The sequence below is a fragment of the Phragmites australis genome, chromosome 5 (assembly GCF_958298935.1).
Source record: "Phragmites australis chromosome 5, lpPhrAust1.1, whole genome shotgun sequence".
NCBI lineage: Eukaryota > Viridiplantae > Streptophyta > Magnoliopsida > Poales > Poaceae > Phragmites > Phragmites australis.
Genome location: NC_084925.1, coordinates 42120143 through 42142773, shown reverse-complemented (window position 1 = coordinate 42142773; position 22631 = coordinate 42120143). Strand labels below are relative to the sequence as shown.

At 41.5% G+C, this 22631-nt stretch overlaps 1 protein-coding gene across 2 annotated transcripts; it reads right to left on the bottom strand.

The window, feature by feature from the left end:
- Positions 1-8782: 8782 nt before the first annotated feature.
- On the bottom strand, positions 8783-11612 carry LOC133919771 (protein RICE SALT SENSITIVE 3-like). Of its 2 annotated transcripts, XM_062364273.1 has the most exons (7): positions 10918-11612; positions 10691-10744; positions 10442-10609; positions 10206-10311; positions 9840-9881; positions 9677-9733; positions 8783-9488 (listed from the first exon to the last, which is right to left on the bottom strand). In XM_062364273.1, exons 1-7 carry the CDS (start codon positions 11052-11054, stop codon positions 8994-8996), a joined length of 1059 nt encoding a protein of 352 aa, XP_062220257.1. In that variant the 5' UTR covers positions 11055-11612; the 3' UTR covers positions 8783-8993. The 2 variants fall into 2 exon arrangements, with proteins under 2 accessions (XP_062220257.1, XP_062220256.1); XM_062364272.1 differs by having other exon boundaries at positions 10442-10744.
- Between the last annotated feature and the right edge of the window lie 11019 nt (positions 11613-22631).

Here is a 22631-nt window from a genome sequence, read left to right as displayed (position 1 = left end):
TCCACCGTCCTCTCTCTCTCTCTCTCTCTCTCTCTCTCTCTCTCTCTCTCTCTCTCTCTCTCTCTCTCTCTCTCTCTCTCTCTCTCTCTCTATGTTGCCTAGAGCTCAACTCGATGGCGGTGTGGAGGAGCACGAGTGACAACGACGCGTCAGATCCACGACGGGGCCAGGGTGGCACACGGGCTCCAGTAGAGCAGCAATGAGCTTACCAAGGTGGCAGAGTAGTGGCGAGCAACGGACGAGGGGTGGGCCCGGGGCGATCGGATGTTTTTAGGAGCCTGAGGTCGCTCATACAATTAGATAGCGAGAAGGGTAATTTTTGGGATCGGTAAATATTATAAGTTGTATTAGGGAGTTGTTGGAGCTGAAATTTAGGTTGAAATTATCTAAATTTGACTATGGCATTGTTTATTTCAACTCAGGATTATAATAAGAAGTTTATAAATGTTAGGTTATAATAAGTTGAATTGTGATAAGTTGGAGGAAATAAGCTGTGAGCTATTTGACAACTTAGATTATTGAAATCTAGATTGTTGTTTTAAGATGAGAAAAGTCTGTAATGCCCTCAATAGTGGATTAGGGATTCGGGTGGAGTGGGGTGAGTGGTATTGACGAATAATTTCTCCTAAATTCGATAGATAGTATAGTAAAAGATCGAAATAAGCTAAAATAAACTTATTTTCATAGCTTATAGTATTGTTATAATATGAACTTTAGCTTATAGTAATCTGAGCTTCAGCTTATAATAATCTGGACAAATAAAACTATATTTATTTCAGCTCAGGATTATACTTAAGTAGCTTATAAATGGTGGATTATAATAAGCTGATTTGTTTTAAGCTAGAGGAAAATAAGTTGTGAGCTGTTTGGTCACTTGAATTAGTAGAATCTGGATTGTTATTTTTAGATGATAAAAGTCTACAATGCCCTCAATAGGGGACTGGGGATTCGGGTGGGGGGGGGGGGGGAGTGGCATTGACGGGTAAGTTCCCTTGTTCAATAGATAGTATATTAAAAGTTTGAAATAAGTTACTTTTCAAATCTTATGAGATTTTTATAATCCGAGCTTCAACTTATAATAGTCTAGACAAATAAGCTAGCCAATTATTTTAACTTAAGAAAAATAAGCGAGTTTATTATGATCCTGAACTGAAATAAATAGAACCTAAACTAGTTGTTTGTTTCAGCTAAGAATAAATAAGCTGGTTTGTTATGATCCTGAGCTGAAATTAATAGGTCATATAGAAAGTAAAATTAAACATGATTTAAGCTAGTTGTTTGTTTCAGCTTAAAATAAATAAGCTAGTTTGTTATAATCATGAGCTGAAACCAATAAAGCCTCTATAGAGTGAAATTAGGGAATTTTTGAGAGATTTTTAGAACTTGTTTGGTAGAGCTCTCATTGATTCAAATTCTCTGCGAAGAGTAATTCTATGGGAAAGTGATTATATGGTTGAAAATAATTCTCTAGAATAAACTATATAGAGGAAGTGATTATGTGCAGAAAGTAAATCAGGGGATACTGTTTTTTTTAGCTCCGAACTTCTAGTTTATTTCAAAGAATCACTCATATGAATTACATCAGAAAACTAAAAACTAAAAATTAATATTTGACAAAGCTCTACTCCTTGTAACTGAAAAAGTTACTTAAAAAATCTATCAAATAGATTATTAGTTCGTCGAAATTTCGTGGCTTTTGGATTGCCTGTCTTTTCGCTCGTCGTTCGTGACGGCTTACCCACTTGACCTTATCGCCTCGTGTCATGGTTGCGTTTTGGCAGCTTTGTTGACCCCTCGTCGATTATTTACTGTGCTTGTTGATGCAGCGTGTTTGCGCATCCAGCCGCCGCCGGATGGAAAACCATCACTCTCGAATGGTGGAATCCAAGTATCCAACGGGTATTAACAATAGAGCTAACTTGGATGGTCAAGCATCTGCAAACAGTTTTTTTTTTTTCAATATTACCAGCGAGTTTAACCTAGCGATAGAAGCGAGGATTTTTTTTTCTTCCATCTACTTGTTCTATCTCTAGGACAATGTGTTTTAATATTTGCACACGTATACATTTGTTTCGGCAAAAAAGTACTTATCTGCAAGAGGTCTTAGGATTACCGAGTAGCCATGAGTTAGAGTACTTTGTCCCGAATTTACTTCTTGGTACTAACAACCTCTCCACACTATAGACTGTTGTAAAGCTGATCCTGCAGGGACAGGCTGTGCCACGACAAAGTCCGAGCTGGCTAGGCATAGCGCGTCGGGTAGGCCCACGCACCCCTAGTGCATGTCCGTCTTTACAGGATTCGTATTATTTGACGTTAAGGAGTAAAGTCATCAAAATATACAGTAGTCATCAGAACGTACGTGCTATGTTATTATTTACTAGTCACCAGAACGTATACGTACACGAAGCTACTGTCCATTGTACCGTTTATGATATTACTATAGCAACAATTTGGTAGGTTTGTTCGGAATCTAGCGGTTCAATCTATATACTAGGTGGATTCTCTTAGCGTTCCTACATGAACAGAAATAACTAATTTGCAATCAAAATCTCATTAATGATAGTAGATAAAAAAAGGGGATAAATACAAAAATCCTTCCAAAGTCACTTGGATTTTAACTTTCCCCCTTAAAGTTGTTTTGTCAAAAAAACCTCTAAAGATTTGATTTCGTTGCAAAAACACCCCTAAAAATTCAAAAAAAAATTAAAAAAATCACAAAAAATTCTAAAAAAAACTAGAGACAATTATATGACCTTTTGTGAAATTTGTTTTCAAAAATAATATCCTTTGCATCATATTTCATGGAGAGTAAGTTTGAAAAAAAGAAAAACGTGCAACTCATTTATTAATTCGAGTTAAATGCATAGTTAATTATTTACTAATCCAAAAATCATGAAACAAAATTTTTTAGTCTTATTACATGATCCTCTATCTTGTAAAAATACATGAAATCTTGAAATAGTTATTGTAACGTGCAGGATTGAGTAAATGTGTTGCAGATAGATTAATTCATAACTAATCCATAACACCCCCAAAATTAGTGAAACCACTTTTATTAGTTTACTTAAATAATTATTTGTGTAGAAAAAATAATGGTAGACATGAAAAAGTTAAAATAACATGAGTTAATAAATGAGCTGCACATTTTTCTTTTTTTTTCCAAACTTTCTCTCCATAAAATATGATGCAAAGGATATTATTTTTGAAAAAAAAAATTCACAGAAGGTCTTAGAATTGTCTCTAGTTGTTTTAGAATTTTTAATGATTTTTTATTTTTTTGAATTTTTAGGGGGTTTTTTGCAACAAAGTTAAACTTTTTTTTGGGGGGGGGGGGGTTCAACAAAATAACTTTGGGGGGGGGGGGGGGGAAGTCAAAATCCAAGTGACTTGGGGGGGGGGGGGTGGGGTTTGCAGTTTTCCCATAAAAAAGATTGCATTATTAATGGTCAACAACTTGGTTCTGAAAGATCTTTGACAGAAAATATAAATTCAGTAAGTGGTGAAAAGAATAACTCATACAATTACTAAATAGCAACCGAATGATGGCCTGCATACTACTATGATCTCATTCGTTGTTATTTCGAAAATTTCTAGAACTGAATGACTTGTTGGACACTAAATTGATCACCAACACATTACGCTCAAAATCATGTTAACTACGAACTAAGCCTGGATGGCAAGCCAATGTCATGCAACATGCAGAGGCAGTAGACATGCTTCTGTCCAACTCAGCTTCTGCTGCTCGTCGATGATTTCTGAAGTTGGAAACAATACTACAGCAAGTAAAAATATATTGCAATCCCATGCTTATATGCATTGAGGGAAATACAAAGTAAAATAGAATCTATAATAGAATTTCTTTAAAAACTAAGCATACATAATTGCAACTTACACAACTAACTCACCATGCTTCGGTCCATGTGCACCCGCGAATAGTCAAGGATCTGAATTTGATAAAGTACTAGTTAAATACCTATGTGTTACAATGGGAAAAAAATATTTACACACGATAATATTACTAACGGGATAGAGCAAACCGTTATGGGAGATCTAATCGCAGCCGTTGATAGATGATCGGACGTTGGAGATTGTGTTTACTTGAGTCCTGGCGAGATCAGCGATGACGGCGTGGTCTTCACGGTGGCGCGAGCTCGGATGGTCGCCGCAGTAGAGCTGCCATGGGCGGTTTTTTATGGTGAACGGCAGAACATGGAGAGAGGACGACGGCAAACCTGTTTGAGGGACACGTCGGTGCCAGGGAGGGGTGGAGCGGCCTGACGATGGCGAAGGGCGGCGACAGAGGCTTGGTGGCAGCGCTGGAGCTCTCGGGGCACACTCTTGCGCTGGGAATCGAGGGGAACTTCTGCAGGGCGGCTTGGGATGCCAGGAGGGGTCTCGGGGGTGGTATTTATACACGGGGGAGCGGATTGAGTTCGGGTAGAGATCAGAGTTCGATGAGGAATTTGCGATTGGTTTCCTTCTTCCCGTGCTGCAATTAGGTCAATATGTTGCTCCTCCTTCCTTCTTGATGGTTGTGGTTTCCACACGTGCAGATGTGGGGAGCTAGCGTACCTTTCTTGGGCGTGGATTGAATCGGGGCGACCGGATTTCGTCAGTGAGGGAAAAGGAAGGGGGAGGTGAAAGATGGAATGTGAAGCTGACGTGCAGGGTATGCTCGATAGAGAGAGGGGGAGCATTGCATGGGCTGGCACGACCAATCTGGCCCAGAGGCGCAACACGGGGGAGGGGAGCGCAGGCGATGCACAGCGTGGAGGACGGTATGATGTGGAGGAGGATACATGAGGGTGCGAAAACCACTATGTATTTTTTTTTAAGTAATAGAGATGCAAAATAAGGAGAAAACAAAATTAAGGATATGTAGAATCTAGATACTCTGGTAAATATGGCGAAATTTAGCAATAACTCAGAAGAATGATGGCACAATACAAATATATACCTTGAACGATGTGTGTAGATGCAAATCAATAAGTGATGGGAACTTCATAAAACAGCCTGATCACACCTTGGAGCAGTCAAATCTGCATTTTGTCAACAAAACAAACACCAAATTCATTAAAGTAATTTGATTACGAGAACAATTGGCACAAACCGACAAATTATTTGGATGAGCTAAAAGGATTATGACAGTGATTGTGATATATTTAACAACAAAGCAGCAAGATTAATAGCAAGGGTAACCGACAATGATATTTAACAACAAAGCACAAGATTACATATGGTTCCTTAGGTAATCTTTTTTAATCAGAAAATGTTATATTTTCCAGATGATTGAAATAAACTATTATAAGTTCAATATTCAGTGCGATGCAAACTGGTGACCCAAGGTCATGTAGCTATAACGTGTATCAGTCCTATTATGATATATAGGTAATTCAGGAAATAAAAGATATATAGAAAATTCTGCCATAGCTTACTATTTTAGTCAGTAGCCGACACAGCTACGCTTACACATGGATGAAATATTCAGGAGAAAGAGATTGGTTTCAAATGTGTTTTGGACTGCAGAACTATTCTATCATCTAGTGCAATAGAACCTGAGAAAAATGAGTAAATTTAAAAAATTTACAACTATTTTGATACAAATTATAACTTCTAGTGCTCATTTTAAAAATCTATAGCTATTTTGATATTTGTTGCAAAAAACAACAAATTTCTCACTGTGGGCCTATCTGTCATCCTTGTATAATAGATGGATTCACGGTGAGAAAGTTATAGTTTTTTTAACATGTCATAGATGATGACAGGTGCTCTCACGGTAAGAAAGTTATAATTTTTTATAACATGTGTCAAAATAGTTATAGATTTTTAAAATAGATACTAGAATTTATAGTTTTCTATAACATATGTTAAAATAGTTATAGATTTTTAAAAATTTACTCAAGAAAAATTGATCACTCAATCATCCACACTGAAGAGAGAGACCAGATCAAGAAATAAAGAACAAAGCTCTACCATACATCTTGTATTCATTGTGTTCTTACTTGTTAGGGTTTTGAAATGTGTTGATCCGAAGTCGGAGAGCAGAGGTCCTATACGTTAGCAACACTGTTTTACAACACAACCTTTTTGTCAAATCTTTTTAACATATATTTCTTCCATTCCCCTCCTACCCAAACGTATGCTAGAGAAGATTTCCCCCAGAGCAATTTTAGTTGGTGTTCCACATTAATAGCATAGATAGTATCACTATAATATTTTGTCACGATATTTTTTTTATTAAAAATTAGTTTCTTTAGTTTTTAATGGATAGTGTAATTTAGTTAAAATGTATAAAATTATAGAAAAAATAAATTTATGTTAGTGAAAAAGAAAATTATTTATACTCCAAACTTATAGCTGAATCATATAAACATATCGGTAAGATTCGTATACATTTTGATCAACTGTTAAAATCGTACGTCAGGTGTAGGCAGCTCAAATTAGAATAAGTTTATCTTGCCTGCATGATGTGCTTTGTCTGCTGGCTTCTTGATGTGACATTCTTGAGCTACACGGTGCTTCTTAATCTATTATCTTAGTAATAATTTTATTTTTTATTTTTTTATTATGTTCGTAGCTATTGATTTATTGTATTTTTATAAGGACTCTTTATTTAGTTATTTAATTTTTATAATAATTTGATAATTTATAAGACTGATATGGATCTTTCTTTTTTATAATCTAACCCTAATTTTCACTATTATTAATTTTCTTTTATTTGAACTCTTTATTTAGATATTTTGCTTCTCAAACCGTATGTAAATCGAATTATTATTATTTATATTTTTTAATTTCGAATTTAGGTATTTATTAATGTATTTGATATGGACTTGTTGGTTTTCAAATTTAGTTATTTATTAATTGTATTTGATATGTGCTCTTTAGTTTAATCTAGACTATTAGATGTTTATAATAGCGAGTAGTCTAGATTATTTTTTCTTCTGATTAATATGGTAATTTTGTGACTTTAAAAATGAAGGTGGTAGCTTATTTTTCTTCTCAAATCTTTTCTACTTAAAAATACGTAGTGATTCATGTTCCGCTCGTATGTATTTCATTTTTGGTATTTCCGGCGTCTGTATTCCGTTTCACTCCCCTGCATGGGCCCACATTCTACGCCCACGTTACCGTGAGCTCTTGCGTGGGCCTGCCTGCCGCGTGCTCCTACACAGGCCTACTTCTCGCGTGGCCACGTAACGAAACATATGTACGTAACTAGTAATAATATAATAGATATACCACCAACCGTTTCGTCCTTGCTTTGCTCGAAATGGTTCGCCGCCTGTTATCAGTCTTTGGAAATTGGAACTCTAAATTCCTTCAACCACACTAGGTAATGTTAAGTCCAGAGATCAGCACTAACATGGGCCACAATTGGGCCCAATCTTAACCGGGCTGGTTACCACATCTTGTTACTACCATTGTTTAACAAAGGCTCCGCACTCCCGCACACGGTGGTTGTGTCAGTGTCACAACGAGAAACCCGTCCAAAAGCATGATGAAATCAACCGGTCTAACACCGACATTCCATTATGCCTGTGTGCCGATCGGGTCAAAGATTAGGCATATCCCACAGGGCGCGGAGCGCCCCCAAGCGCTACTTGCCGCGCTCGGGTTCTCGTTGCGTGTCGACGGTTCGGCGGACATCGGCGGGCTCGATCGGCCGGGAACATGGCCCCCTCGTCTCTTGCGGCTTGGGTTCCCGATCGATCGTTACGGCGGCCCGGTTGGTTCGGGCGGCCGCGCGCGAGAGCGCTGTTGGCGTTGTAGCCGAGGGCGAGCAGGGCATGTCTCGTCTCAACCCCTGTTTGTTGGGTTGCATATCTGAGAAGAGATGCGAGTTTCAGGTCTCGATCGATGATGTGTTTGTTGGAGACACCTGGTCTTCTTTCCGAGTCATTGACGTATTTGACTGCGTCAGGTTTCGTTTCGGCCGGTGAGATTGCTCGAAGCGTTTATCGCTGCGTATCGGTTGCGAGATGTCACTGTTTGTAGCCGCTAAAAATCTTTTAGCCTTTAATTGGCTCATTCTCATTAGTACAGAGTTCGGCTCCGATTCTCTCGACCCGACTCGGTGACGACGGATCGGACATGAAGCTCGATGGTGTTAGTGACAGGATCTGCCCATGTTCCTATTTTGTCATATCTGTGCTACACTTAATCTAATATAAGTCACTCCCTTCTTAAAAAAAGACGTGAACAGGAGGTGCTGTTGCGCACATGCGTGGACCTGAGCCATCCCCGGCGCCTCGCAATTCCCTTTGGATCGGGACGTACGTCACGTTTCCTCGGCGATCGATCCGTAGACAGCGCCGCGGCATCCGTCCACGAGTGAGGCGGACACGCACTTGCGCGGCCGACGGGATGATTGTGTCGATCTCGTCGTGCGATGCGAGCCGTACACCCGAGGCAATCAAGCGGGGTCCGGTTCAGCAGCTCTTCAACGTTATCGGGCTCTCGGCAGGGGGTCTGTTCGGAGTTCCAGCGTTCCTGCGTGTAGGTCTGCAACAGACACGTACTGTGGGCATGAACGACAGGCAGGAATCGAAGGTGTCAGTGGAGAACATGCATGGTGCAAGTTTGGTGCAATCTTTCAATGAGGTAGGAACAACAATTAATTCAGTAGATGAAGTAGTATGCAACAGTTTGAGCTGCTGCCCCCTGCTGGTCTTCTGGTTCGTTAGCTTTGGAGGCAAAGTGAATTGATCCGGACATGATCAGCAACAAGAGCCGATTCGCGGCATGTACGCGCACTTGGAAGTTGCGAATGATATCCTTCTGCCATAATGTCATGTTCTTTTATTAGGTGATGCTACTGCCTCACACGGAACATACACATTCACCAGCTTGACCACGCTGAACGTACGTACAGCTCTGTTGATCTTATAACGGTTCGATCGATCGGGCACGTACTTACGTTGCCGTACGGTTTGTAGAGTAATCATATTGCTGATCGACGCATGCATGCACAAACTTGAGACGGAGACAGACTAAAAGTCCTCACTGGGCTCAGCCACGTTGAAGTAGTAAGACACCGGGGAAGTAGTGGCGGCAGCAGCAGCAACGCTAGTGCTCTCGCCACCATGGCCAACAATGCCGCTCCCTGCGGCCGCGTCGTCCATGCCGTGGCACTCGGCGTGGTGGGCGGCGTCCACCTCCTCCTTGGCCACCATCGCCATGCCACCGGCGCCAGCCGCCGCAAGGTCGACCGAGGGAAGCTTCGATAGGAGCGTTTCCAGGCTGCTCATCGACGGCACGATGTGCATCTGAGCTGCCGCGGCTGCGGCCTGGCCGTAGGGGTCGAAGAGCTCCATCGACGGCACGAGTCCCGGTGGCCAGCTGCAGGCCGCGTCCGCGGGACCACCGACGCACCCGCCAGCCGGAAACGCTGCCGACGACGGGTGCGGGAGCAGCACCCCCGGGATGCTCTCGAGGTAGCCGAACTTCCGGCGCAGCATCACCACGTAGCTCAAGTCCTCCACCACCTGCGTACGTGCAGCAATTCATCAAACACTAGTACTACTACACGATCGTACGCACGGACATATTAGCATGTACGTCTTGTCGTGCATGCATGCACCGCAAGCGAGAGTGACATCAGGGACGTCACCAGCAAGTCGACCACACAGTCACACAGAACTAGTGGAATGGGTGTAGAACAGAATCAGTGTACCTTCTTCATGGAGCCTAGCTGTACGACGCCTTCTCTGACGGCGACCAGAGCAATAGTCTGCAAGAGACGATAAACGATCAATGTGCATGTCAGCTTTGGCATGCGTAGCTTCTCACTTTAACAGCGCTCTCGATCGAAATCTTAGCTACGTGGTATACCATACCTTGATACCGGACTGGAACTGAGCCTCCCATGCCCTCGGATGCTGCGAACAAAAAAAGTGTTTAATATTATGGCACAAATCTAATGATTAATTGTATATCCATTGGGGAAAGATATCTCCCCAATATGACATTATTGAGTGAGGGATGTCTTCAGACATGAACTTATCCTTTCATTATATATATTAAACATGAGTGCAACGAAAGAAATAAGAGTTCATTCTCTACTCTGTTATATGCTGTGTCTATTCTATACTACAACACTTAATTCGTGTCTCCAGTCGAAATTGCGAACCCATTAGTGTATGTAATAAAGCATTGGGATGATTGATTAAAATTTGTGTTGGTTGGTTGAGGTGAATGCTTACGGAATCGGCAGGGTTGCTCCAGGAGGAGATGAGGTTGATCTCGTGCTCCTGGGCCTCCTGGAACACCCACTTGTGGCTGTGGTCGGCTGCCACTTTCCCTATCAACCTGCAACGCAAAACGCAAACACAAATGCATGACGAACGCGACCGCGACTGCGCTATAAGCTTGCTGATAATCATGTGCGTTGTGATTATTTGTGACTGATTTGGCAGTTGCAGTAAGTATTATGTTCTACCCTTCACCGTAGTTGTAGATGTCATGGGACATCTTGAAGAAGAGCTCAGGCTGCAGGCCCTTCACCTCCTGCCCTGCAGCACATTCCGTGTAGGCGGCGGCAGCTGCGTCCTCGTGGTCACAAGCAGAGGCTGCAAAGTTGCAGAATCCATCCTCCCATGCCAGGATCCTAGACGAAAATATTGCACCCCAGGAATCACGTACAAACAACACACGAATCCATAAGAAATTCAGTAAGGAATCACCGTACCAGTTCCTCCTATTCCCTCTGGTTCGGTCATACAGGCCACCCTGGAGATCCCATCTGAAAAATAAATAGATAAACAAATCAGTAACCCAAATCAGGCCACCAAGGGCTGCGAAAAGGACCAAGAAATGGAGCAATATATTCCTGTTATTTCTCCTCAAATACGTTTCCCTGATCTTTTGCTTTCGAACGAACAAAATCAAGTGCAATTCGTCTGTTAAACGACTCACTTGGGGGGTGGGTAGTTTCTGGGGAGGATCCGCCAGAAGACCGCATAGACCCACTGCGAGCCGTCGTGGGTGCAGAGGCTGCGCAGCGTGTGCTGAAGCAGGTGCGTCACGGCCAGTGGGTTAAGCTGCTCCTCCATTGCAGCAGCGGCAGCTTGAAGAAGCTTATGGCCGGGAACTAGCTACTAAGCCTCAGCCCCGCTGTGTTGTACACTACTTGCACTGGCTGCTTGGCTTCCTTCACTCACCAGTGATCATTAGTCACTGGATTCTGAAGCTGCACTTGACTTGAAGTTGAAGCTAGCTGAAAGGCTTAGCTTCTAGAATCTAGAGATTGATGGAAGCTAGAAGAGAGGTGCAGGAGTAGGTGTTTCCATTTCTTGCTTACTACTTGCTAGCCTCCACTTTTGATCGCTCTGCTATCTGGTTGTGACTTATGAGGCCAGGCCGCCAGTCCACCACCGGGGGAGCAGCCTCTCTCTCTCTCTCTCTCTCTCTCTCTCTCTCTCTCTCTCTCTCTCTCTCTCTCTCTCTCTCTGAGTCTCCGTGCTACAATGACCACAACTTTAGACGTGGACCGTATCTTTCATAACTTTCTTTTTTTCATAAAAATTCTCATCTTTAGTGGGGGGTTCATCCATTAGCTTATATCCTCTGTCTCCTTGGTGCCCGCATCAAGCGGAAATGGATTCTTCGTAAAAAAAGAGAACCTTTACAGTACACTATGATACTAGATGATGGAGAGTATCATTGTTGTGATCTAATCGTTCATTTTAATAGGTATTATTGTAATTATCTTGATACCTTTAGGGGTAATTACGTCATTGACTGACCGAACTTCGGACTTTCGCCACCCATCATCGACCGACCGACGGAGGATGGAAACCCTAATAAATAAAATGAACATAATAAGTGAAAGCTTATCCGAAGAATAAACTAACATTTTGGTCTTCCCTAATTAAACATCTAATTTACAAGTTTATCATAGTTTTTTTTTTCAATCCTACCCTTATGATACTCATGATACTCTTTAATGATACACATGATACTGATGGGCGATAGAGTATCATTGGGTCAATCTAAGCCATCGGATGAAGAAAATAGACGGTATACACTGATTTAGGTGTATTGTAAAAGTCCTCTAAAAGAAATCAATGGTGGCTGCTCGCCTGTTCTGATGACACCTTTCTTGCTTCAAAAAGTTTAGCTCGCATCACTGGCTAAGCATCTGCCCAGTAAGCAAAAATAGATTCAGAGTCCTTCACCATTCCCATGATTTCACACGACCTTTTGTTCGTACACATCTTCACATGTTACTTGTAGATCAATTCAGTAACCGGACATTGCGCTCCTTGTTTTGTTTGGGCACGGAGACTTCATCTCTCCTCTATCTGAAGAGTGAGACTGCGAAACTTCTCAGGAATTTTTTGCACTCATTCCATTATTCATGTTCTGGGTCCCAATATACGTCCTCACTCACATTCAGGTTCGTGTCTACTCAACTCAAATATTGTTATTATTAAAATCAAATAAAAACAATATCATGGAAACCAGAAGATAAGAACCACAGACGCATCTGGGTCCTATTTACTTCGTTGGCCGAATCTTATTAGAAACTGAGCTTTAATTTACTGTAAAAAAATCTCAGCAAAATAAAGCCCGTCCTTTCGACCCACACACGCACCATGCATGCATCCAATCCATCGGTCAATCACACCATAGGCCTACGGGTCCTAAGCTTGCATCATTGCATCCATGACACTTTGTTGCAGACTTGAGCTCATTGCGATCTGGAATTGATGGCAAATGGGGCGCAGCGCATCCTGCAAGGAGCTAATGATCAGAAAGGCTGTGCCCTCTCGTTGGCTTGCTCAGGAACCCCAAAAAGCATGGCCAAGCATTGGTCGTGATCGACAAGAATGGGCACTAGTCCACCTTAATAATTTCCCCTGCATGCCCTACTTCTTGGTGATAAGCATGTCAGTTGGCAGTTGGTGTGGTGATGGTAAATTACTGGTTCTAATTCTAACTTGGTAGCTCAGGTTAGAATGGTAAAACTAAATTTGAAAGGATGGTCTTAAACAATAATATTCTTCAAACAGGAAATTAATTAGTTTTTGTAAGGAGAAAAATATTAATATTGCAGGACCAAAAAAGTCTTCATAAAGCTCCATAGTGCATATGGTTTGGTAGGGCGCTTCCTGTTGATAGATGGCCTTTTTCTTAATTTCTACATTTTTTTTCGAAGATCTAAGATCAAGGACTCTGTCGTTTTCAGAACGTTTCCAATTTTTATGATAGATAAGATGGACAAACAGGCCATGGCTTCGTCGGAGTAAAAGTGTCCATGCAATCCTTCCATATGTGTTTCAGTAGCCATATGCTTGTCAACACCTTTGAGAGGGACTAATGCTGAAAGTGTCATGCACGCTTGGTGTCTTGCAATGTAGCTAGCTCAAGGATAGCTTGTGCTGTCATATATGGAGCCAAATAGAATATCACATGCATTTTTCTTTTCCTTGTTTCTTGCTACTCCTTGACTGCCATCCATCGATATGAATACGGGAATGCAGATGCTGTGAGAGTGAAATGTGGTGGTGCAGGTATGGGTTTAACAGAAGTTGAAATATATTTTGATTTATTTGTGATGAGTGATTGATATTGGTATTTATTTTGTTTGATAATCTTTGATTTTGTATGAGGTTTGATACGGTTTGAATTAATTTGGAAATTTATTTGAGCATATTGATTATAGATTAACTGGAATTAGAGTTGGAGATATATATTTGCTTGTCTCATAGTATGTAGGTGATGTATGGAATTTGGCGGTCGATGGCGGGATGATCCGGGCCCAGCAGAGTGTTTGTTGTCGGACGATCAAGGAGGTCGGGCGTAGTAAAGGATGATCCTAGTCGAACACGTGGAGATTGTGTGTTGATAAAGTCAAACGAAGGTGATGTCGATGCAAGTGAAAAGGTGGCTTGAGGGATCCAGAGCGGGAGAGACTTACCGGCGGTCAGGATCGCAAGACGGAGTACACACATCGACATCGGAACCCTTGCTTAAGGTATAAGCAAATAGGGAGTCATGCTTTAAGAAGCATGTTAGGGTTTCATAGTTTGACCTCAAAATCGTGAGAGAATTAGATGAGTACGTGGTACCATCGTGAAGCTTGCGTCGAGACAATACTAAGTCGTGAATGCGCTGTGGCCGTCCGATGAATCGAGAAGAAAATAGACCAAAATACTCTCGGTGGTAGGTATGAGTGTACTATAAGAGAGTGATATTTTAGAAAAAAGCTAAAAAAACTTAGGGGTCAAGTTTTTCAGACTTATAAATAGAGAGATATGACTATGTGAGGCGATGAACCATCCATTTTGAGCCTCTTGTGCCATTCATATGAGAGCCTTGTGTTAGAGTTTTAGAGGAGAGAAAGATAAATACTTAGCTTATGTATTAGGTGAGAGCTTTGTGAGGATAATTTTTTATAATCTATCTAAAATAGGACTAATCTCTGTTGCAATGAAGTTTATTTTTTTTCATGTTATTGTGCTCACCTCCTTCTAATTTACATCTATTGGTTCCCTTGTAAATTGAACGTTTTTCGGTTTTTGATTTAATTTTTGTTTTGATTTTTGGGCTGAAGTTTCAGCATATTGTAAGGTCATTCTTCTTTTTGCTAAAGACATAAAATTCGCATATATACGCTTATGTGATGAGATCTTAAATTATCTTCCCTATAGATAATCAACTTGGAGAGTTTTGTCGCTCAGTGTTCATCTTTTTTTTTTTGCAAGTTGTGATTTTTCGAGTGCTAAGATATATGAATTGATCTTAAATGTAACCTATAGTATATATATCATCCGTGGAGTCATCTTGCCACGATTTTCTCTCGTTAAAACTTCTTTCTATTTTTAGTTCCGCTTGAATTTTGATGTGTGTTAGGTGATTCAAATAGGAGAAGGCTATCAATTTGACAATAAATTTATTGAGTCACCTATTCACATCCCTCTAGCCACTAATCTCGTTCCTACAATAGAACATATGGTTCATATATCATCCGTGGAGTCGTGTTACCTCGATTTTTCACGGTTAAAATTTCTTTCTATTTTTGTTTTTACTTAAGTTTTAAACTACGTTGGGTGATCTAAATAGGATAAAATTATCGATTTCGTAAAAAAATTATTAAAATATCTATTCACCTCTCTCTCTTATCATCAATCTCATTTCTACACCGGGTACTTGCTAAAATCACAAGATGCTTCCAACCATTGTATCCTGGATACTGTACATGCACTTCTGGGTCTGCTCAGTGTTGCCATTCCTTCCCTATGAAAAAACAAACGCAACAGTACTGACGATGCGACCAGAAGGCTCATGAAAATATTTCTATGCAAGTAATAATTGAACATCTGCAAGACAGGGAAATATGGGTGTGGAATTCTGCAACAAAAGCACCCTCTGTACGTACATGATCCCTTCGAAGAAATGCATCCTGATTTGTGTGTCTGAAGGCTACTGACCGAGAGTCCGTCAGAGTGCTGCAGAGGGTGAAGTTGAACTAAAACTCTAGACAACTGAGCATCACCAAGGCAGGGAAATATAGATGTGGATTCGCTGCCGTCGATCTTTTTCGGTATTGCAATTTTGCAACAAGGGCGTCCTCTCTGATTGCTTCTGAAAAAATTTATATCCAGAGTTCGATAGAGTGCGGCAGAGAGTGAAGTTGTATGATTCAGTAGTCAGTACCTTACTGGTTAGATTACAATTCGTACGTTAACCTTCTGTACGAAAACCGATCAGTTTTGGTTGAGAAGACATTGAAAAGAAAACATTGTTTCTGGAAAAAAATGCTTTTGTATGTTGAACAAGAAAAAAAGGCTTGTTTTTGACATCATACTTCTTCAATGATCACCAGAATTAGCATGGTCACCGTACATCTGGATTGCAAATTGGACTGGAAGCAATCATCCAAATGTGCTGTGCTGTGCTGTGCTGTGGTCGGATCAGAACGAAAGACTGATAAAATTAGCCCCAGATTCATGACTGTCTCGCCGCAGTGTACGGCCAGAACCTGCGCTATTGATGTCGAACAAGAATCATAACTGTTCGGAAACGTATGTCCATACGTTTAATGGGAGCCATCCATTGTGAACTGATCCAACGGTTGATATTTCTATTACCCATCGGAGGGAGTAGATGCTAACTTCTTAATAGTTTCTTCCATCTCTACATTTCTGTCTTGCACCAGAAGTAGAGAACGACGACCGAAACAAAATAAATAGGCGAAAACAGATAACATTACTGATACTGTAGTATTTACGTGTTAAGTGGTCCGAAAGTGAGAGAAGAAGTCGTAAAAAACAGTAAATCTAGATTACGTGCATGGTACATTAGCGAAACGATGTTTGAAAAGAAATTGGTATCTGAAAAGCTTGTAAATACGCAGGAAAGAGACTTTAAGTGGGAAACCTTGGCATCCTCGGTCAAAATGACAAATCACAAGACAGATGGTCCCAGCTGCAGTTGCAAACCTAGCATCATAACATGCAGCCAGTAGCCCAATAAACAAATCAACGTCGCCATGCATGCGGTGGAGCGGAAAGAAAATTCCAAAATGATCACGTGACCAGTGGCACCCACGCTCTCTCTCGTATTCTAGCCTGCGATTGCGAATAAAGATGTCCAAATAAATCATGTGAATTGTGTTTGCTCGAGTCATATCACTACAGGCACGATCTAAGTTTAGTCGGGCTAGGGTGTCACCGTACGAGGCATCGGGCCATACCTCGTACGAGGCACCGACTACGTGGTTCGTCGTGCCGGCCTGTTTAGGTAGGTCAGCACGGCATGGCTTGTCCCGGCTGCCTAGCCGCCACGTTGTCCCGCTCTCGCCCTGCTCTGGTCGCCTTGCCATCGCCCGGGTTGACTCGACGCAGCACTGTGTTACACGGACCATGTCTGAGACGCCCCTCTAGCACGCGGCCTGGACAGCTCGACTTGGTTAGTTAGCCAGGCCAATTGAGTCGTGTCTAAACGGGTTTGGCCGTGCCATGTGACCGGTTTGGTCAGGTTTGTTTGTGAATATAGAGATAGTTGAAAGTACAGTGATATTGTCTAGCGAGGATGAATATATATTTTTTTTAAAATCATCATTTTTTACTTGTTAGACTAAACTTACAGCGAAAATAAAACTAACGAATTCTTAATAAGAGAAAAACGTAAATATACTAGGCTCAACTAGTACATAAACACTAAATAAATATAAATATTATAATCCTAGGTGTAAAAAATATTATTCAAATTTACCAAGAAACTCTAAAAAGATATGATGAAATTGCTATTTAGCAGAACTTTCGATTTTTCTGTTCATCAAAACTTCCGATCAGTGCAAAACAACAGATTTAAATATTATGAAATTAACTCAATGCGTATACAAATAAGCATACAATCATGAATATCAAAGTAATGCACAAGAGTATATAAATATAGAGACAAATAATTTCTTACCGAAGTTTGGACATCCACCGATATCCTACGTCTCCACTGAGAAAGCTCGATCACACTTGAACTGGATCCTTTTCAATCCTTTTCCTCACGAGATAATACACATGCAAATCTTGCCTGCACTATGGCCAACTCTTCATCTACTCCGATGGTTAGTTTCGTAACCACTTCCGAGCCTCCTTGTGAGGAACGGTGACGTCCTAAGAGGGGGTGAATTAGGACACTTAGAAACCTAAAAATAAATTGGCTCTAAAAGTTTCACAAGATAAACCTATCTAAATATACTCTAGGTTTACCTAGTGTGTCTACTCTACTGTTCAAGAGGATTGCAACCTACCATAGTAAAGTAAATTATAAGTATGTAAATACGGAAACGTAAATAGGGTAGAGAGATAAACTCGACATGAGGAATTTTTATCCTATGGTATCGATGTCATGAATGTCACCTCTAGTCTATGTTGGAGCTCTACTAAGGATATGCTCCCGATCGGCACCCGGTCATGACTCTTGAGCCACCAAGGCTAGGTCTCAAGCCAGATGAGCTACCAAGCTATCAAGACAAGGTCTTACCACTAGCCTCTCTTCTGGTTACTTACTGTCATGATCACTTCGGAGCTTGAGCCACCAAGGCAAGGGTCTCCGCGTCCCCGTAAACGTGTCTTGCCGCTGCTCTATACCAAGTTAGAGGGTTAACAAGCTTGAACCACCAAGGTCCAAGATGCCAGCGAGTCACCAAGATTCTAAGGCACCGACGTACCACTCGGTACAAGTTAGGATCACTCCTTGATCCCTTCTTCAAGTTGTAGTACATAGCTACAACTCACTCTAGGCCTATAAGGACTAAACACTCTATAATCTTGTGCATAATTGCCTTAGATAATCACTTTAAGCACTTTAGTAGCTTGAATATCTTCTCAAGTATGTATGAGCTTCCTCTAGACTCTAGCAACATGCCACACTTTCAAATGACTAAGTGAAGGGGTATTTATAGTCTCAAACCCACCAACTAGCTATTTTCCCAACGGTTCAGAAAGGCTATTAACACAGATGATTCGGTGAGAACAGTAGTACTAACACTGGATCATCCGGTGAGTACAAAATCAGAAACTAACCGTTAGAACTCCACTCATAGCCTCTGTGGACACTCCAATGTACCTTCAGATTCATCACCAGACCTTTCAGTAAGTTATCTTGAGTCATCCGAGCCTTTGCAGCCTCTCTATGTAAAATGCTTTGGTGCATTCATCCGGTGTTCATTCTATCGATACCGGATCATCCAGTGGGTTAAATATTCTTTTCTTTTCTCTGAAAACGCTCTGGTGCAACTATCCATGTGATCACTGGACTATCCGGTGAGTTGATTTTCGTTCTTCAACACTTGTAGTCCCCTCTACAAGAAATGCTCTAGTGTTACCCTGTGCAGATCACTGGACTATCCAGTGAGGTCATCAGTCTTTTCCCTCTTTGTCAGAAATACTCTGGTGAGTTCAACACACAGAGCAACGAACCATCCGGTGAGCCTATCAGCCTCTGTGCACAATGCTCCGATGAGTGCAAACACCTCAACACCAAACCTTCCAGTGATGTCAATTCTCCTGGGACTTCTCTAATTTAATCGAATTTTATCCCGGCTGTGGTGGCTTCTTCAGTATTACATCCATGAGACCTACTAACATATATTCTCGATAAATATGATAGTCCCAATGACTGTATTTACATTAATCATGAAAATCATAATAATAGCTTAATAGGGCTATTTTTGCTACACTCCTCATAATCTTCACTTGAGGAGATCGTCGGTAATCCACCACTGAACCGTATAGGAGACGGTGGTCTCCAAGAGTAACAAACTCCCGAACTCGCGTATAATCAATGCCAAGTGCTCAAACACATGCAACTAATTTGACACGTGTGAGCAATCTAAGCTCCACATACCTCACACACCTCACTGTATCCTTACTAAGCCACAAAGGCTTGATTCTCACCAAATCTTGATAGAGAGATAAAGGGGAGCACTCAAAGATGGAACCCCAAGTTCAAACACCTCACACAAGAAGCACAAAGCTAGCCAAAACATCAGACCCACACAAGGAGGCCAAGGGATATTTATACCCCACTCTAAAAAACTAGCAGTTAAAAAGATTCTCCACCAGGGTCGTCGCGCCAGCCACCCTCCCTGGACCCCATGCAGGTTAGCATCCGATTCCTAGGGCGATCAATTATCGCCCCAAGAAAGAGTATAAGAGGTTACTCGACTCGTTTAAGGGCAAGTAAGGGTCCATATACTTCTGATTTCTTTGAGGTGGTGGATCTTTACGATTTGCAAGAGTTAGGAGGAATCTTCTTGTCAACCTGGCTCCAACCACTCCAGTCGAGAGGGAAGGAACAAGCATGTAATAGGGTAGTTAGCCCCGTCGAATGTAATTAACCATCCTATGACCTATCCTTCCCATGAACGAAAATTTTCTAGCCCTTTCTGATAGCCTCGCCAATGGCTGGAAGATAGTATGGGAGCCCTGTGGGTTTGGGATCATCTGGTTCAAATCACTTTTCAGTATGTCCAGAGAGTTTTCCCTATGCTGTCATGGTGAGTAGGCTATGATTGTTCCTCTCTGCTCATTAGTTAGGCTTTCGAAGCGTGAGATAACCCTTAACACAATAAGTCCCTCAGCAACGACTAGTGTCGGACCCGAGTGGAGACTTGTGGCCTTATGGTTGCTATCTTGAGTCATTAGTACCTTTGACATTGCGCGAGCAGTGATCCCACACTGTTCAAGAGCCCTCGACCATCTGGTTGTTTTAACTTCCTAGCCGCCAGATCCCATAGTGGTCGTTGAGCGTTGTCATGTGTTGTGGTCAGAGATCCACTCTGGCGGGGGTCCATTGTTGGTTATGAAATTCTGTAAAATAGAGAGTCTGGTCTTTTGAACTTTAAAAACTTACAAGTTATATTCCACGCTTGTCCAGAAGATTATGCAAAATAGAGAAACAAGTCCAGAAACAACAAAGAAAGGGGTTTCGGTCGTAGCCCTACTGGCAGTCGTTCATAGTGACCAGAGTACTGTGGGTACTTCTCTTTCGATCTGTTCATTGCTCTGTGGGTGTGCCACCGGCGCATAGCAAACTTTGGTCTCGATCTCATCGTAGTAGTCCTGTAAAGCACTATTGGTGAACTGAGTCATGTTGTCTATAATTATGCAATTTGTATTGCCAAACTGTACTACCATCCCTCGTATGAACATAATCGCTACTACGGTAGTGATCTTCCTGTTGGGTTCGGGCTCTATCCACTTGGTGAATTTGTCGACTACTATGAATAGGAGTTCAAAACTGCTTGGGGCTTTAGGGAGCGGTCCCACGATATTGAGTCTCCAGACAGCGAAAGTCCAAGAGAGTGGTATAGTTTGTATTGCTTAGGCTGGTAGGTTAGTTTATTGGTCATGGTATTTACATGACTCACACCGTTTCACTAAGCATCCTGGAGGACCGTGGGCCAATAAAATCCTTACCGGAACGTTTTTCCGACCAGAGTGCGGTATGAAACGTGGCTACCACATATGTCTTTGTGGATATCAAAGAGCATTGTGCTCCCCCCTTCCTGAGTGATGCATTTCAGTAAAAGGCTATTGCTCCCAAAGCGGTAAAGGCGTCCCTCTACCAGGGAGTATCTACGGGCTTGACACGAGACCTTTTCTGCTTACGCATTATCATTAGGGATTGCTCGATTCTAAAGGTAGTTCGAGATCTGATCTATCTAGATCCTACTCAAATCGAGTAGGGAGATCACAAGATGGCCATCCGAGGTGTAACACCAATTTCAAACACTCCACACAAGCAACACAAAGCTAGCCAAAACGTAAGCCCCACACAAGGAGGCCAAGGGGTACTTATACCCTACTCTGGAAAACTAGCCGTTGGAAAGATTTTACGTTAGTCAGAACTTTCGATCCCCAAATCAGAACTTCCGATCCCTAGAAACTCAATGGTTGAAAACTAACCATTACAACCTTTTCCAACACACATCAGATGTTCCGATCTCCACATCTGAACTTACGATCGGTTCAAAATAATAGATTTGAACTTCACAGACCAACCTAGATCTAACAAAAACTACACATCGGAACTTCCAATTAAAATCAAAATTCTAACCGAGAACCCCAACTCAGCATAAGACCGGAGATTCCGATCACAATAGGAACTTCCCATCACCACATTGGAACTTCCGATACCTATTACTCAGCAACCCGAGAGTAACAAGTTCTCAGAGACCGGACTGTCTAACCTTAATCGGAACATCCAATCATAACATTGGAACTTTCGATACACAGACTTTTGCCAACAAAGGCACTCTAGAAACTTTCAGAAACACACATCCGATACTTCCACGAGTTTAATCACGAGAGATTAAACTAGATGCCACATGGCATACCACATGCCACAAAGGCCAAACAACAACAAATGGTTAAATCTAAAACACCTTTTAGATATCTCGGACTTATAAAGCAAACTTTCAACACAAACGCATCCCGCACTAAGCTCATTTGAGCACTCAACACAACAATTGAACAACGCTTTCGGCAGCCCATGTTGATAGTACGGCTATTGATTTAATAACACAGTCTTCCACCAAACTCCTTGAGACCGGCAAAACTAGAAAACCATTCTAGTTATACATTTACCTTGAGCAATCTTCGCGGACTTGACGAACACATCATCCAAACTCCAACGCATCGCATAGCTCTTCAAGGCTTGTCGTCAACTCTTCTTCTCTTGATGATGATGATCTTCCTCGCTTCCATTTTGATCTTCACTTGATCTTCCAAAAGCTTGATGAAGTTTACTTGATTGCTTCCCATACACCAAGCATGGAAAACTTCTCTTTTCACATCTTCATCCGGTTCACCACTTAGGCACGAACCGCAAGCATCAAGTACATAAGTTATCAACTAAGCTTATCTTTATCTTGCTCTTTCAATTTGGCATATTAAATATCTCAATTCAACTAATGCCTTCTTATGAAACATAACCTCAACTCACTCCTAAGTACCAAGCACATGAGTTAGTCCATAAAACTCAATTGATAAATTTATACCTTAAGTCACTTGATCTTCACAAGTAACTTAGTTTTCACTCTTATTGTCAATCTTTTTGAGATCATACTCAACCTTCGAGGTCTCTTCTACTCTAACTTCTTCTTCATCATATGAGCA